Raw genomic sequence first — 13,920 nt, 5'->3', positions numbered from 1 at the left:
CAAAGGATATGAACAGACAATTCTCAGATGAAGAAATTGAAACTATTTCTAGTCATATGAAAAGATGCTCCAAGTCATTATTAATCAGAGAAATGCAAATTAAGACAACTCTAAGATACTACTACACACCTGTCAGATTGGCTAAGATGACAGGAAAAATAATGATGATTGTTGGAGGGATGCGGAAAACTGGGACATTGATGCATTGTTGGTGGAGTTGTGAACGAATCCAACCATTCTGGAGAGTAGTTTGGAACTATGCTCAAAAAGTTATCAAACTGTGCATACCCTTTGATCCAGCAGTGTTACTACTGGGATTATATCCCAAAGAGATTATAAAGAAGGGAAAGGGACCTGTATGTGCACGAATGTTTGTGGCAGCCCTTTTGTAGTGGTTAAAACTGAAACTGAATGGATGCCCATCAGTTGGAGAATGGCTGAATAAATTGTGGTATATGAAAATTATGGAATGTTACTGTTCTGTAAGAAATGACCAACAGGATAATTTCAGAAAGGCCTGGAGAGACTTACATGAACTGATGCTGAGTGAAATGAGCAGGACCAGGAGATCATTATATACTTCAACAACAATACTATATGATGACCAGTTCTGATGGATCAGGCCATCCTCAGCAACGAGATCAACCAAATCATTTCTAATGGAGCAGTAATGAACTGAACTAGCTATACCAGAAAAAGAACTCTGGGAGATGACTAAAACCATTACATTGAATTCTAATCCTCTATTTATGCACACCTGCATTTTTGATTTCCTTCACAAGCTAATTGTACAATATTTCAGAGTCTGATTCTTTTTGTACAGCAAAATAACGTTTTGGTCAGGTATACTTATTGTGTATCTAATTTATATTTTAATATATTTAACATCTACTGGTCATCCTGCCATCTAGGGGAGGGGGTGGGGGGGGGGTAAGAGGTGAAAAATTGGAACAAGAGGTTTGGCAATTGTTAATGCTGTAAAGTTACCCATGTATATATCCTGTAAATAAAAGGCTATTAAATTAAAAAAAAAGAAAGAAAGAAAGACTTACTGTAAGGAGTCTTTCTTCAGTGAGTGCTGAAGGTCCTAGCCAATGCCAGGAGTAAATGGCTTTCCAGGCTTAACATTTGGGAGAGATAAAGTCCATGTTCAAGTTGCCCTTATTAAGATAGGAGGCAGGAAATCTGGGCTTTCACATCTCAGTTTAGGCCTGGTAGACAGTAACCTGTGCTTAAATGCTCTCCTATGTCTGCAAAGCTGACAAAAGGCATATATGTCGAGCAGGCAGAGCCCTCAGAGGTCAGCTGATCCAGCCCTCTTGCACAGAGGAAGAAACTGAGGAGAAGTGATTTATCCAATGTCTAGAACTGGGAGGGACCTCAGGGGCCGGCTTGGCCAAGCCTCTCATTTTACCAAGGAGGAAACTGAGTTTGAGAAGTTAGGAGTTTTGACCAAAGTCCTGAGTGTCAAAGGTAGGATATGAAGTCAAGTCCTCTGAGTCCAGAACCACTGCCTGAATATTTGTCAAGCAAATCCTAGTTTATAATCTGTGTTTAGAGGTCAAGTGAGGAGCCCATGCCTGTTGTTGATTGACATCAAGTTGTACAGAATATAACCATAAATTACCCACAGGAACAGTGGGGCTCTTTGCTATTTAAAGAACGCATCAGGATTTGTGAGTTCCTTAGCGCAAGTAGGTACATCACGAACGCATGCAGGAGGTGAGGTAGCCCTTGTTACTATGGTAGATGGTCTTTGGGGATTGCTATGAGAGAAAAAAAAAACCATCACTGAGTGCTGAACCGCCAATACACTTGACTAGGGTAGCCTTTGGTCCAGTTAACTCCAGGTAGCACTGCAATGGATAGAGTGCTGGGTCTGGAGTCAGAAAGACCCGAGTTCAATATGACCTCAGATACTTCCTAGCTGTGTGACCCAGGGTAAATCACCTCAACCTGTATGCCTCAGGTTACTCATCTGTAGTATGAGTTGGTCAGTCCTGACCAACAGGATAATTTCAGAAAGGCCTGGAGAGACTTACACGAACTGATGCTGAGTGAAATGAGCAGGACCAGGAGATCATTATATACTTCAACAACAATACTATATGATGACCAGTTCTGATGGACCAGGCCATCCTCAGCAACGAGATCAACCAAATCATTTCTCATCTGTAATTAGTTTAGGTAATATTGTCATCTTTATTATATTTGCTCGCCCTATCCAAGAGCATTTAATATTTTTCCAATTGGTTAGATCAGACTTAATTTGTGTGAAAAGTGGTCTGTAATTTTGCTCATAATGCAGACAAGATTAGAAGGGAAGCAATAAACTGGGGAAATAGTTTTACAGTCAAAGGTTCTGATAAAGGCCTCATTTCCAAAATATATAGAGAATTAACTCTAATTTATAAAAAATCAAGCCATTCTCCAATTGAAAAATGGTCAAAGGATATGAACAGACAATTCTCAGATGAAGAAATTGAAACTATTTCTAGTCATATGAAAAGATGCTCCAAGTCATTATTAATCAGAGAAATGCAAATTAAGACAACTCATCTGTAAATGAGTTGGAGAAGGAAATGGCATGCCACTCTAGTATGAGGACACAGAGAGTAAGATACAACTAGAAATGCCTGAAAATCAGCAATAAAAATAGGACCCACTAGCTACTGTATGCTGTTTACATAGATTTTGAGAATCCAGGGACCCTGCCATGTCACATCAAACCATCAGAGGAGACTGTTAATGAAAGCTCACCAGTGCATGAACTACTCAGATATTTTTATGTGAGAACTAACATTTGTTCATTCCTTTTTCCTTACTATTGCAATAACTGAAAAAGAGGCGAAACAGATTTTTCAAATTTTAATTAAAGGAAAGAAACAAGCATTTATTAAACTCCTACTGTGTGCCAGGCACTGCTCATCACTTTACAGATATTATTTTATTTGATCCTCACAACAACTCTGGGAGGTAGGTACTAAAATGATCTTCATTTTACAGATGAGGAAACTGAGGTAGACAGGGCTTCCATGACTTATTCAGGTTCACATACCTTAGTAAGTATCTGAGGGCAAATCTGAACTCAGTTCCTCCTGACTCCAGGCCCTGTGTTCTCCGCACTGTGGTGCCACCTAGTGGCTATAACCCTCTATTCCCTTTTTTGTTCTAGGAATCGGTTCTTGGGCCTGATCCTAATTTTAGGGTTCCATTTGTATATTATGTAGAGAGGGGAGTGATTAGGAGTAAATGTTTTTGCTTATAGATGGCCCCAGTTTTTTCAAGTGACATTGTCATCACTGAACTCTATTTCAGGAACTCTATATTCAGGTGGTACAGTGGATATCTCTCTATTCCTGGGAGCCAGGAAGACCAGAGTTCAAATGTGACTTCAGACACTTACTAGTTGTGTAACTAAGCAATTCACTTAACCTCTGTTTGCCTTAGTTTCTTCATCTATAGAATGGGGATAATAATAGCACTTACCTTCCAGGGTTATTGTGAGGATTAAATATGATAATATTTGGAAAGTGCTTTGCAAACTTTAAAGTGCTCTAAAAATCCTAGTAGTAGTAGTAGTTGTTGTCGACATATGTTGTCATGTTGTCATCATCATCATCCTAAGCATATTAACTCACTGGTGTTGGAGCATTTGCCTACTGTATAACAGCACCTTCCTCACAGGATTTCAAGGATCAAATAAGATAATATTTAAGTGCTTAGCACAGTGCCTGGCCCTGGCTATTTTAATGCTTACTCCCTTCCCTATATGACTTCTTTTATGTTATTAAAAAATGAAAACAACTGGTAACTTTCTCATTTGATCTGATAAAAATCAACTCTATTAAAAACTCACTTTTAGACATAAAGACTGACCTAAAGCATTATATCTACTGCTACAACCACAGGGTCTTTTTTCCCAAATATTTAAAAATTTTAATAGTGTTTTATTTTTTCAAATACATGCAAAGATAGTTTTCAACACTCACCTTTGCAAAATCTTGTGTTCCAAATTTTTTCCCTCTCCTCCCCCTTCACACCTCCCCAAGACAGCAAGAAATCCAAGTTAATTATGTGCAATTCTTCTAAACATATTAACACATTTATCATGCTGTGCAAGAAAAATCAGATCAAAAGGGGAAAAAATATGAGAAAGCAAAAAAAAAAAAAACCAAGCAAACAAAGAATTACAACAAAAAAGGTAAAAATAGTATGCTTTGATCACATTCAGTTTTCATAGTTCTCTCTCTGGATGGAGATGGCTCTTTCCATCCCAAGTCTGTTGGAATTGCTTTGAATCACCTCATGGCTGAGAGAGCCAAGTCCATCACAGGACTTGTTATACAATTTTGTTGCTGTGTACAATGTTCTTTTGGTTCTGCTCACTTTGCTCAGCATCAGTTCATGTAAATCTTTCTGAAATTAGCTTGCTCATCGTTTCTTCTTCTTCTTCTTCTTCTTCTTCTTCTTCTTCTTCTTAAATTTAATAGCCTTTTATTTACAGGTTATATGTATAGGTAACTTTACAGCATTGGCAATTGCCAAACCTCTTGTTCCAATTTTTCCCCTCCTTCCCCCCCACCCCCTCCCCCAGATGGCAGGATGACCAGTAGATGTTAAATATATTAAAATATAAATTAGATACACAATAAGTATACATGACCAAACCATTATTTTGCTGTACACAAAGAATAGGACTCTGAAATATTGTACAATTAGCCTGTGAAGGAAATCCAAAATGCAGGTGGGCAAAAATATAGGGATTGGGAATTCAATGTAATGGTTTTTAGTCATCTCCCAGAGTTCTTTCGCTGGGCATAGCTGGTTCACTTCATTACTGCTCCATTGGAACTGATTTGGTTCATCTCATTGCTGAGGATGGACAGGTCCATCAGAATTGGTCATCATATAGTATCGTTGTTGAAATATATAATGATCTCTTGGCCCTGCTTGTTTCACTCAGCATCAGTTTGTGTAAATCTCTCCAGGCCTTTCTGAAATCATCCTGTTGGTCATTTTTTATAGAACAATAATATTCCATAATATTCATATACCACAATTTATTCAGCCATTCTCCAATTGATGGGCATCCACTCAGTTTCCAGTTTCTTTGCTCATCGTTTCTTATAGAACAATAATATTCCCTTACCTTCATATACCATAACTTATTCAGCCATTTCCCAACTGATGTATCTGTTCAGTTTCCAGTTTTTTGCCACTACAAAAAGGGCTATTACAAACATTTTTGCACATGTGGGTCTTTTTCCCTCTGGGAATCACATTGGAAAAGATTCACTAGTAACCTCAAAATATTAAAAGACCCAGAAGAAGATCTCTGGTGGATTGGGTAGATTTAGAGAAAGATCTAGGCAAGATTTGTCTAGGATGAGACATCAGGGAAGAGCTTCAGAGAGCATACACCCACACTGATCAGTTATGATAACAAAATATAAAAATAGAAGCACATAATATGGTGGAAGGAGAATTGGCTTGGGCATTGGAAGATCTGGATACTAATCCCCATTTGACCATGAGCAACTATTTGTGACCTGGAACAAGTTGCTCAAACTCTTTAAGCCTCTGTTTTGTTTTTTTATTTTAATTCTATAAAATGAGGATTTTGAATCAAGTAATCTCTTGAGACACTTCGAATTCCTTGTTACTGCTAGACTTCTACTATGATAGGATTTAGCAGTCTTAGACTGCATGCCCCGAAGCCAGTTTTGGACTCTGCCCTGTCCTTTGGTTGGTTGGTCTTAGTTGTTGTCCTTCATTCTCAAAGGGGACTAAAATGACATCACTGTGTCAAAATTGAGTTACAGTGTGTCCAATTGTGGCTGATCAGACTAATACAAGCTTAGAATGCTCTGCCATAGGTTGGACACAAATAGTCCCTATGAACATTTGGGATGGCTTCTCTAACTTTACGCATCTCGAGTTTCTCCCCAGTTGTCTGATCTTTTTCAACAAAGATCATGCATTTGTCTCCGTTTGCTTTGTGATTCTCTCAGCATATTCACCCTGTCTGGCTTTACACCAGAATCTTGACTGTCTCCTTTCTTCCTTTCTCTGACTGGGATTGATGAGGTTTGTATCCCCTCGATTCCCAGTGGTGATGAAGTCAGTGGCAATAAAAGAGTTGTTAAAATCCCCTTTTGGTCGGCCCGCAGGTTCGGAGTGAAAGAATTCACTTATCCCAAAATATTAATGGCAAAAATGAAAGTTTATTGTTGGATAGAAACCAGTTTGCTAAGAGACTGACTTCCATAGTGGCAAAGTCCTGTTAGGGAAATGGAGTCTGGCACTGAGAAGAGAATGACTTCTCAGCAGGCAGGGTCCTTGGGCCTCTGCAAGGAGTAAGTCCAGAAACTGCCCTTTAAAAGGAGTCTTGAGGCTTCAGGACTAACGTTCCCAGGGCTAGATGCTTATCAGTTTACAGCCTGGATCTCCTGTTAGAATTAATAACACTTCAAAGGGGGACTTTTTGACCAGGATTTCTAATTGAATCAAAGGCTCTGGCATCCTGGAAAGATAACTTATCTGAGGGGATATGCCTTCCCCAGGAGGGGCTGAGACTCTGAAAGAGATCACAGATCAAAAGGAAATACAGTTTTAGAGTGATAATCTTAAAGGGAACACAGCTTTAGTAAAGGGAACAGTTTTCCTCCCCCTTCAGGATCATTTCTGATAGGTTTCAGTCCTACAGGCAGTGACCCAGCTCCATCACTTGTCTCACCTCCACAACCTCACTTGGCCCCTTTTCCCTTTAGCCACGGAAAAGAGCCATAGTTAGAACCTGCAGCGCTTCATGCTTTAGACCTGTGACCAGCACAGGGTCCCAGGGTTAATGCAGACTCAGGGTCAGACACTGCACTCAGACTTAGTGTATTCTTCCTTTTGCGGATGAACTATTCAGAAAGTTAAGATGAAAAGCTTGGAAATTTCTCCCCTGATACTTCAGCCTGTTCTCCTTGGTTCACCCAGCCTCCCATTAAAAAGAAGTTATTCAGTTTGCATCTTAATGCAAAGAGAGTAACTTTAATCCCTTAAATTGGTTGGTCAATCCTATTAAGCTATTTGTGGTTTATGGGCCTGGTCAGATCCCTGGTACAATCAGATAGGGCTCATTTGGCAGCTCTCTCTACTTTCCATATATTAAGGGTAAGTCTCTAATAGCCTGCCTCATTATATTTCAAGAGGTGGTTTTTGTTAAGACCTTCTATTAAGGAAAGAACTACCTTGTATGATAACAATGTGGCTCCATCAGAGTTAATTTGCTTCCTCCTCCACTTTCCTTGTTCCCCCCCAGAAAAAACACTGTAAAACCACATTTTCTACTTGTAACTTTAATTGCCTCATATGGGAGAGACTCTTTTAATTTCAGTTACACCAGAGGAGAGATTTACTTAGCTGTAAACTCTTGGTTTTCAGTCATTTTTCTCTTTTTTAATTGTCTACAGTTATTTTATTTTTTAATAATAGCTTTTTATTTTTCAAAATACATGCAAGGATAGTTTTCAACATTCATTCCTGCAAAACTTTGTGTTCCAAATTTTTCTCCCTTCCTCCCCCTTCCCTTCCCTAGACAGCAAGCAATCCAATATGGATTAAGCATTGGGATTCTTCTAAACATATTCCCACAATTATTATGCTGCACAAGAAAAATCCGATCAAAAGGGAGAGAATGAGAAAGAAAAAAAAGCAAGCAACAACCACAAAAAGGTGAAAATACTATTGTGATCTACATTCAGTTTCCACAGTCCTCTCTCTGGATGCAGATGGCTCTCTCCATCACAAGTCTATTGGAATTGATCTGAATTTAATCATTTTTCAATAGTATTACAGTTGGATTTTTGGTGTGTAATAAAATTTTAATGCCTTCTGTTTTTATATTACCTACATTTTCAAATGTATTCTTTCTTCTTTCCCTCCCAGAGAGCCATCTCTTGTAACCAGAAAGAAACAAGAAGGAAAAAATGTTCAGCAAAAATAACCAGCACTTTGAAAAAGTTTGATATTATGTATAATATTCCATACTTACAGCCCTTTATCTCTGCTAAGGAAGGAGGGAAAGAATAGACAGAGATGTTCTCATATCTCTTCTTTGGGGACAAGCTTGGTCATTGTAATTTCACAGATTCAGTTTTGATTATTGTTGCTGTCTTTTCCATTCACGTGGTTGTAGTTACTGTGCATGTTGTTTTGCTGGTTACTCTGTAATCATATTTATCATTTCACATAACCACAACCATCCTCCATCAATGAGCAAGGCAGCTAAGGTGCTGCTGCAATGGATGGAGCACCGGGCCCGGAGCCAGGAAAACTCATCTTTCTTAGTTCAAATCTAGCCTCATACTTACTGGCTGTATGACTCTGGGCAAGTCACTTAATTCTTTGTCTCAGTTTCCCCATCTATAAAATGAGCTGAAGAAGGAAATGGCAAACCATTCCAATGACACAAATGGGCTCACAGAGAGTTAGACATGACTGAAATGATTGGACAACAACAAATCATTGAGTACAAATCATTTTAAACCAATTATTTCTAGTCGTTTGCCACCACAAAAAGTGCTGCCAACAAATATTTTGAGGTGTACGAAGACTTCCACCTAACGGTGGACTCCCAGTCTAAAATTTCTCAGCAAAGTCTCCCTCCCCCGTTAAGCTTTGGCTCAGTCCTAGAGAAGTAGTCCCACAATCTTTTATGAGAAGGAATCCAAATAACTTCTCATGTGGAAAGCTCTAAAATTCTCAAATTAAAAGAACATTATCATTTTCTCTTTCAGGTTAAAATTAAATTGCCAGGTACCAAGACCTCTGACATCACTCTGGATATCCATGAAAAAATTCTTGATCTTCGTACCCCCAAGCAGTAAGTTAAATCTGGCTTCTAGAATAGTATATACCATCAATATGGTGTAGACCAGTGGTTCTCAAAGTATGGTCTAGACAATCCTGGGGATCTCTGAAACCCTTTTAGAGGCTCTACAAATTCAAAAATAATTTTTATTCCCAATATGGTAAATGTCTATAAATATAATCCAGATAAACAAAAACTCTTTGGAGAGTTCCTCAATCATTTTTAATAGGATAAAGATACTGAAAACAAAAGTTGGAGAACCACTGCTACTATAGACAATCGATATCTTTTTATTTAAAATGTATAGTGTAATTTTGTTTTGGCACCCAAGGAAAGGCCATGTCTATACTATGCCAAGGCATCCTACTAGAAAATGAACTTTTTAGTTAGTCAGATATTTAGTTTACCTAATGTCAGCATATCTGGAAGACTTTAGATTTCTTTTTTTTTTAAACCTTATCATTTAGCTTACGATGCAATTAATTGACCTGTCAGGACCAATGCTAAGTGAAGATACTTGAAAGTTATTAATCTTTGTACGTGAATTCTTATAAATTCTCTACTGGAATAGCGTAGATGGAGAATCCGGTTTTAAAGTTTGTATGTATATTCATGGTTACATTTTATTAGCATCAGCAAAGTCCAATTCTATCAGCAACTGCTTGAAACAAAAATGTTAAGAATCACATTTTGCATGATACTTTTGAAACAATCATTTCCAATGTAGCCTTTCCCCCCATCTTCTATCTAGTGAACCTTCAATTGTAACAAAGATTAACAAAGAAAAAGAAAAAAGCAAATAGCAAAACTGACCATGAGCCTTATCAGTACATGCAGCCTTCTACCCCTTCACATCCTAGGACTTCATCTCTGCAACATTCACCAAAACATTCACAGAATTAGAAACAAAGTAGATGCCATCAGTTAGTGAATGGCTAAATTGTGGTCCATGGATATAATGGAATGATACCATATTGACAGAAATGTCAAATGTGAATAATTCAGGGAAGCCTGGGGAGGCTTAAATGAACTAATGCAGAATTAAGAAAGAAGAACTAGACAAGCATTATATATAATGACAATGACAGTTTAGACAGAAAGAACAACACAATGAAAACGAGGGCTGTGGCATTATTATGATCAAGCTTAGACTCAAAGAAGAAATGTGAAAACGCTTCTCCATCCCTTCTTTGCATGGGGGGGGGGGACTCTGTGTAGCTATTGTCAGATGGGGTCCCTATCAGCTTTGCTGAGTTGCTTTTTTCCCTCTTTTTTAGTTCTTTGTTATAAGGTAGGGTAACCTGGGTAAGGGAGCCAAGGGATGCAGAGATTTAAAAAGGAAGAGAATGTAAAAACAATAGAATCAATGAAAAAGAAGGCTGAAAGTGTAATGCCGGGGAAACTGAGGCAAGATAGAAATTAGAGGTATTTAATATTTTATTTAAAAGGGAGAGATTTACTGGGATCAAATGGATCCCTGGTTTGGTCCCAGGGCTGAATGAGACTATCATGTCCAAGAATCCAGCAAACAATGCGAGTTCTCAATGACATATATACATGTGGCCCAGACACAGGGGTTAGACTGAGGCAGGGGTGGAGTTAGGGTGCTGAGAGTGGAAGAGGACTCTGACAGGGTGGGGTGAGCCACTGGAGATGGGGATGACATTATGTCTCTCAACGAAGACGATATCTGATATTCTAATAGCTTGGGATGGGGAGAGGAATTCTGATATTCTAAAATATAAGATCTTTTATCCTTATCAAATATTCTGATTAAGGGGGAGGGATGGTTTTGCAGGATTGAGCAGAACAATATAAACTGAGGCAGAACAATTAGGGAAACTGAGGCAGGACCGAGTCAGGATAATAAAAGAGAACCGTGGCGCACCAAAAGAAAAAGAAGAAAGGCTAAAGAAGATTCGAATGAGGTTTTCTAAGCATGTCATGCACATTAGTGTCCTGGTGTAGTCAACTCTCCATTATCTGAACTTAAGATTCTCCACCACTCAAACATTGCTTTCAAAATGTTCACTGATGTGAACACCTATTCTGCTTCATTGCTTTCAGCAGGGAATTCTTTGAAACCCAAACCAACCATCGCATCTCAGACTGGTGACATGAATCTCTGCTGGTGTCCAAGTACATCATTGTGAATTTGACCATAATCAGGAAAAACCCAGTGATCCAAGCTGAGGAGCTACACCACACTTGCTCTTCATTAATGCAAATAATTGAGAGCTTCCTGTAGTTTGACACACCTTTGAAACAGCAAGCCAAAACTCAGAGGCTATTTACAGTTTGTCTGAAGTTTAAGTTCCTATAAGGGCTCTAGAAAATGCACATATGTTGCACACATACATTGTATCTAGGATATACTATGATATATTCAACATATATAGGACTGCTTGCCATCTAGGGGAGGGGGTGGAGGGTGGGAGGGAAAAATCAGAATAGAAGTGAGTGCAAGGGAGAATGTTGTAAAAAAATTACCCTGGCATGGGTTCTGTGAATAAAAAGTTATAAAAATAAAAACAAACAAACAAACAAAGAAAATGCACATATGTTTATCATCTGGATATAGAAACTAATCACTTCCCTAATCTACTAAATATGTGAAATTAAAACTACATAATATGAAATCTGGCCATAGCAAGGTTGATCTATGGCATTAGGCTCACTAAACCTGAACCATGCAACTCTAAATTTTGTGTACAGTTTTTGATTTTCATATTTGAATATCATGACTAATATTTACATAGTTTCAGTAGAGAAAATGTTAAATATTTGACCTTAGATTATGGAACAGAAACTCTTTTAAAACATTTAATATTTTATTTTTCTCTAATTACACGTAAAAACAATTTTAATATCCTTTTCAAATTTTGAGTTCCAAATTCTCTCCCTCTCATTGAAAAGGCGAGCAATTTGACAGAGGGTAGAGATGTGTAGTCATGCAAAACACAATTCTATGTAAGTCATGTTGTGAAAGAAAAAAACAACCGAAAAACCCCAAGGAAGATTTAAAAAGTAAAGAAAAAGTGTGCTTCAATCTGCCTTCAGACTCCACTAGTTCTTTCTCTGGAGATGGACAACACCTTTTATCATATGTCCTTCAGAACTGTCTTGGATCATTGTATTGCTGAGAATAACTAAGTTATTCACAGTTGTTCTTCATATTATTATATGAATAATATACATATATATATATATAATAAAATAGTATAAATGTAGTATTCCTGCATACAACTGAACAGAAACTCTTAAAGAACAATGCTTTAGCTCTTCAAGGATTCATAGTTTCCTGGGGGCAGGGGGTTGGAGTGCTTCCACCATCACAGACTTGCAGTCCTTCTGTAACTTGGTACATCATCTTCCAGAGTATCACCTTGTGGTTGACTGAGTGATGAATCCATCCAAACATGTGGAGACCATCAGTCACATTGCTCCATACTTAGGGACAAAGTGAAGGGTGAATCTTACCTAAAGACAACGTCCAAGTCAATTTTATGGTACAAATGTGATTCTATGGTGAACTGAGCATTTGTTTTCCTTCGTTCTGTTCATATTTTATTGAGTGACTGCTCTGTGTAGAAAAACAAAGATGGTTAAGAGGTATTCTCTGCCCCATGTTGGTAGTACTTGAGCTTCATCTTGGAGGAAGAGAAGATTTTACTTGCTAAATATTTAATAGAATTTTGTCACGCTTAAATATTAATTTTAGTTTGGTCATTGCCCAGTAAAAACAACAAGCAAATGTACTTCTCTCCTAAAAGTCTAAATTGGTTGAAATTACCAAAGCAGAAAGAGTAGTTAAGCTCTATCATTCTAACAGGAGCTGTCCATTGGAGTGGGTCTCTCTAGACAAAGAAATCCATGTTATCATCGACATTACTACTTCAGCTAATTTTTTACAGTGGATATGTACTGATTCTGACTGAAGAGAATAATTGACTCTACTTTTGAATTTTAGGTTTTCTTCTTAAAACATTATTTATAGGATAAAAGCTAAAGAAAACCCCACTTTTAACAGAACCTAGATTATGAGCAACAGATTTGAAAAGGTGCACGTGTATATATCTGCTCACTGATTTCTTTTGATGCATTTTTATACGAATCACAGCAACACAATTTTACAGATCACACAAGTGTTTTTGTTTTTTTCTGGGGCAAAAGCATTTGCTGCCTGAAGAGGGAGTTCTTTCTCCTAGACTGTAACTTTTCAAGTAGCTAAAGCCTCACAGAAAAGGTCACCTTTAGAAACTTGAGCTGTCCAATCAATATTTCTAATGAGAAAGAGCTCCTGCACTTAGGTCTGCATAGATGATTGAAGAGGGAATTGATTCGCAAGTGTTTTGTTTTTATAAAGTAATACTCAATTCAAGCACTCAACTTAATACTTTTTTTTTAAATAGCATTTTCTTTTAGGGATTGGAAATCTTGTAGCCTCTAGATAAAAAAAATCATCTGTCCATGTTGTTTTTATCAGAGAAAACTGAGCCATAAGTGCTGCAAACATTTATTTTTCTTTAGAGTCTTCTGTTTGCCAGGCCCATGCATAATTCAGACACACAGCACTATGACAGAATGATGGCTGTCTCATCACCCACATTGCAGCTAAAGTGCTCCATGCTGGACAACTCGGCCATTAACTGCAAACAAATCCAGAAATCTATCAGGGAGATTTTTTTTTGATCAATGTTGAGTCAGAAGAGCCAGAAGCAAGAAAATAGAAGCACTTTCATTAGTCTGGTATTGTAATTAAGCCAAAACCGAGCCTCAATTGTTAGCTCTCTGGTGAGGACTCGGGCCGCAGTGACACGGAACCTTTCAGACGTTCAACTTTGAGCCAACGGGCCTGGTCATCCCAGGCCAATGAGTTGACTCATCCCATTCCTATGCTACTATGAGGACTAATGGGGCAAACCAGTTTATTCTTGTACATATTAAGCACTTGTAATGTACAAGACCCTAACTTTAACTTCGAAAAATGTACATGTCGTATCCCCAGACCTGTACACAGATATAAAATGCAAGGTAGTGGGTTGGGAGAAAGGGGA

The 13,920-nt window shown here is 38.0% G+C and overlaps 1 protein-coding gene across 2 annotated transcripts in view; it reads left to right on the top strand.

The window, feature by feature from the left end:
• DNAAF6 (dynein axonemal assembly factor 6) overlaps positions 1-13,920 on the top strand; it is a 79,393-nt gene that overhangs the window by 53,203 nt on the left and 12,270 nt on the right. For both annotated transcript variants that reach the window (XM_031944893.1, XM_031944892.1), the window contains exon 6: positions 8,790-8,875. In XM_031944893.1, the coding sequence (XP_031800753.1) occupies positions 8,790-8,875 (86 nt within the window). The remainder of the gene's footprint in view (positions 1-8,789; positions 8,876-13,920) is intronic.

This window comes from Sarcophilus harrisii, chromosome X, assembly GCF_902635505.1.
Source record: "Sarcophilus harrisii chromosome X, mSarHar1.11, whole genome shotgun sequence".
Classification (NCBI taxonomy): Eukaryota; Metazoa; Chordata; class Mammalia; order Dasyuromorphia; family Dasyuridae; genus Sarcophilus; species Sarcophilus harrisii.
This window is presented reverse-complemented; position numbering and strand designations above follow the sequence as displayed.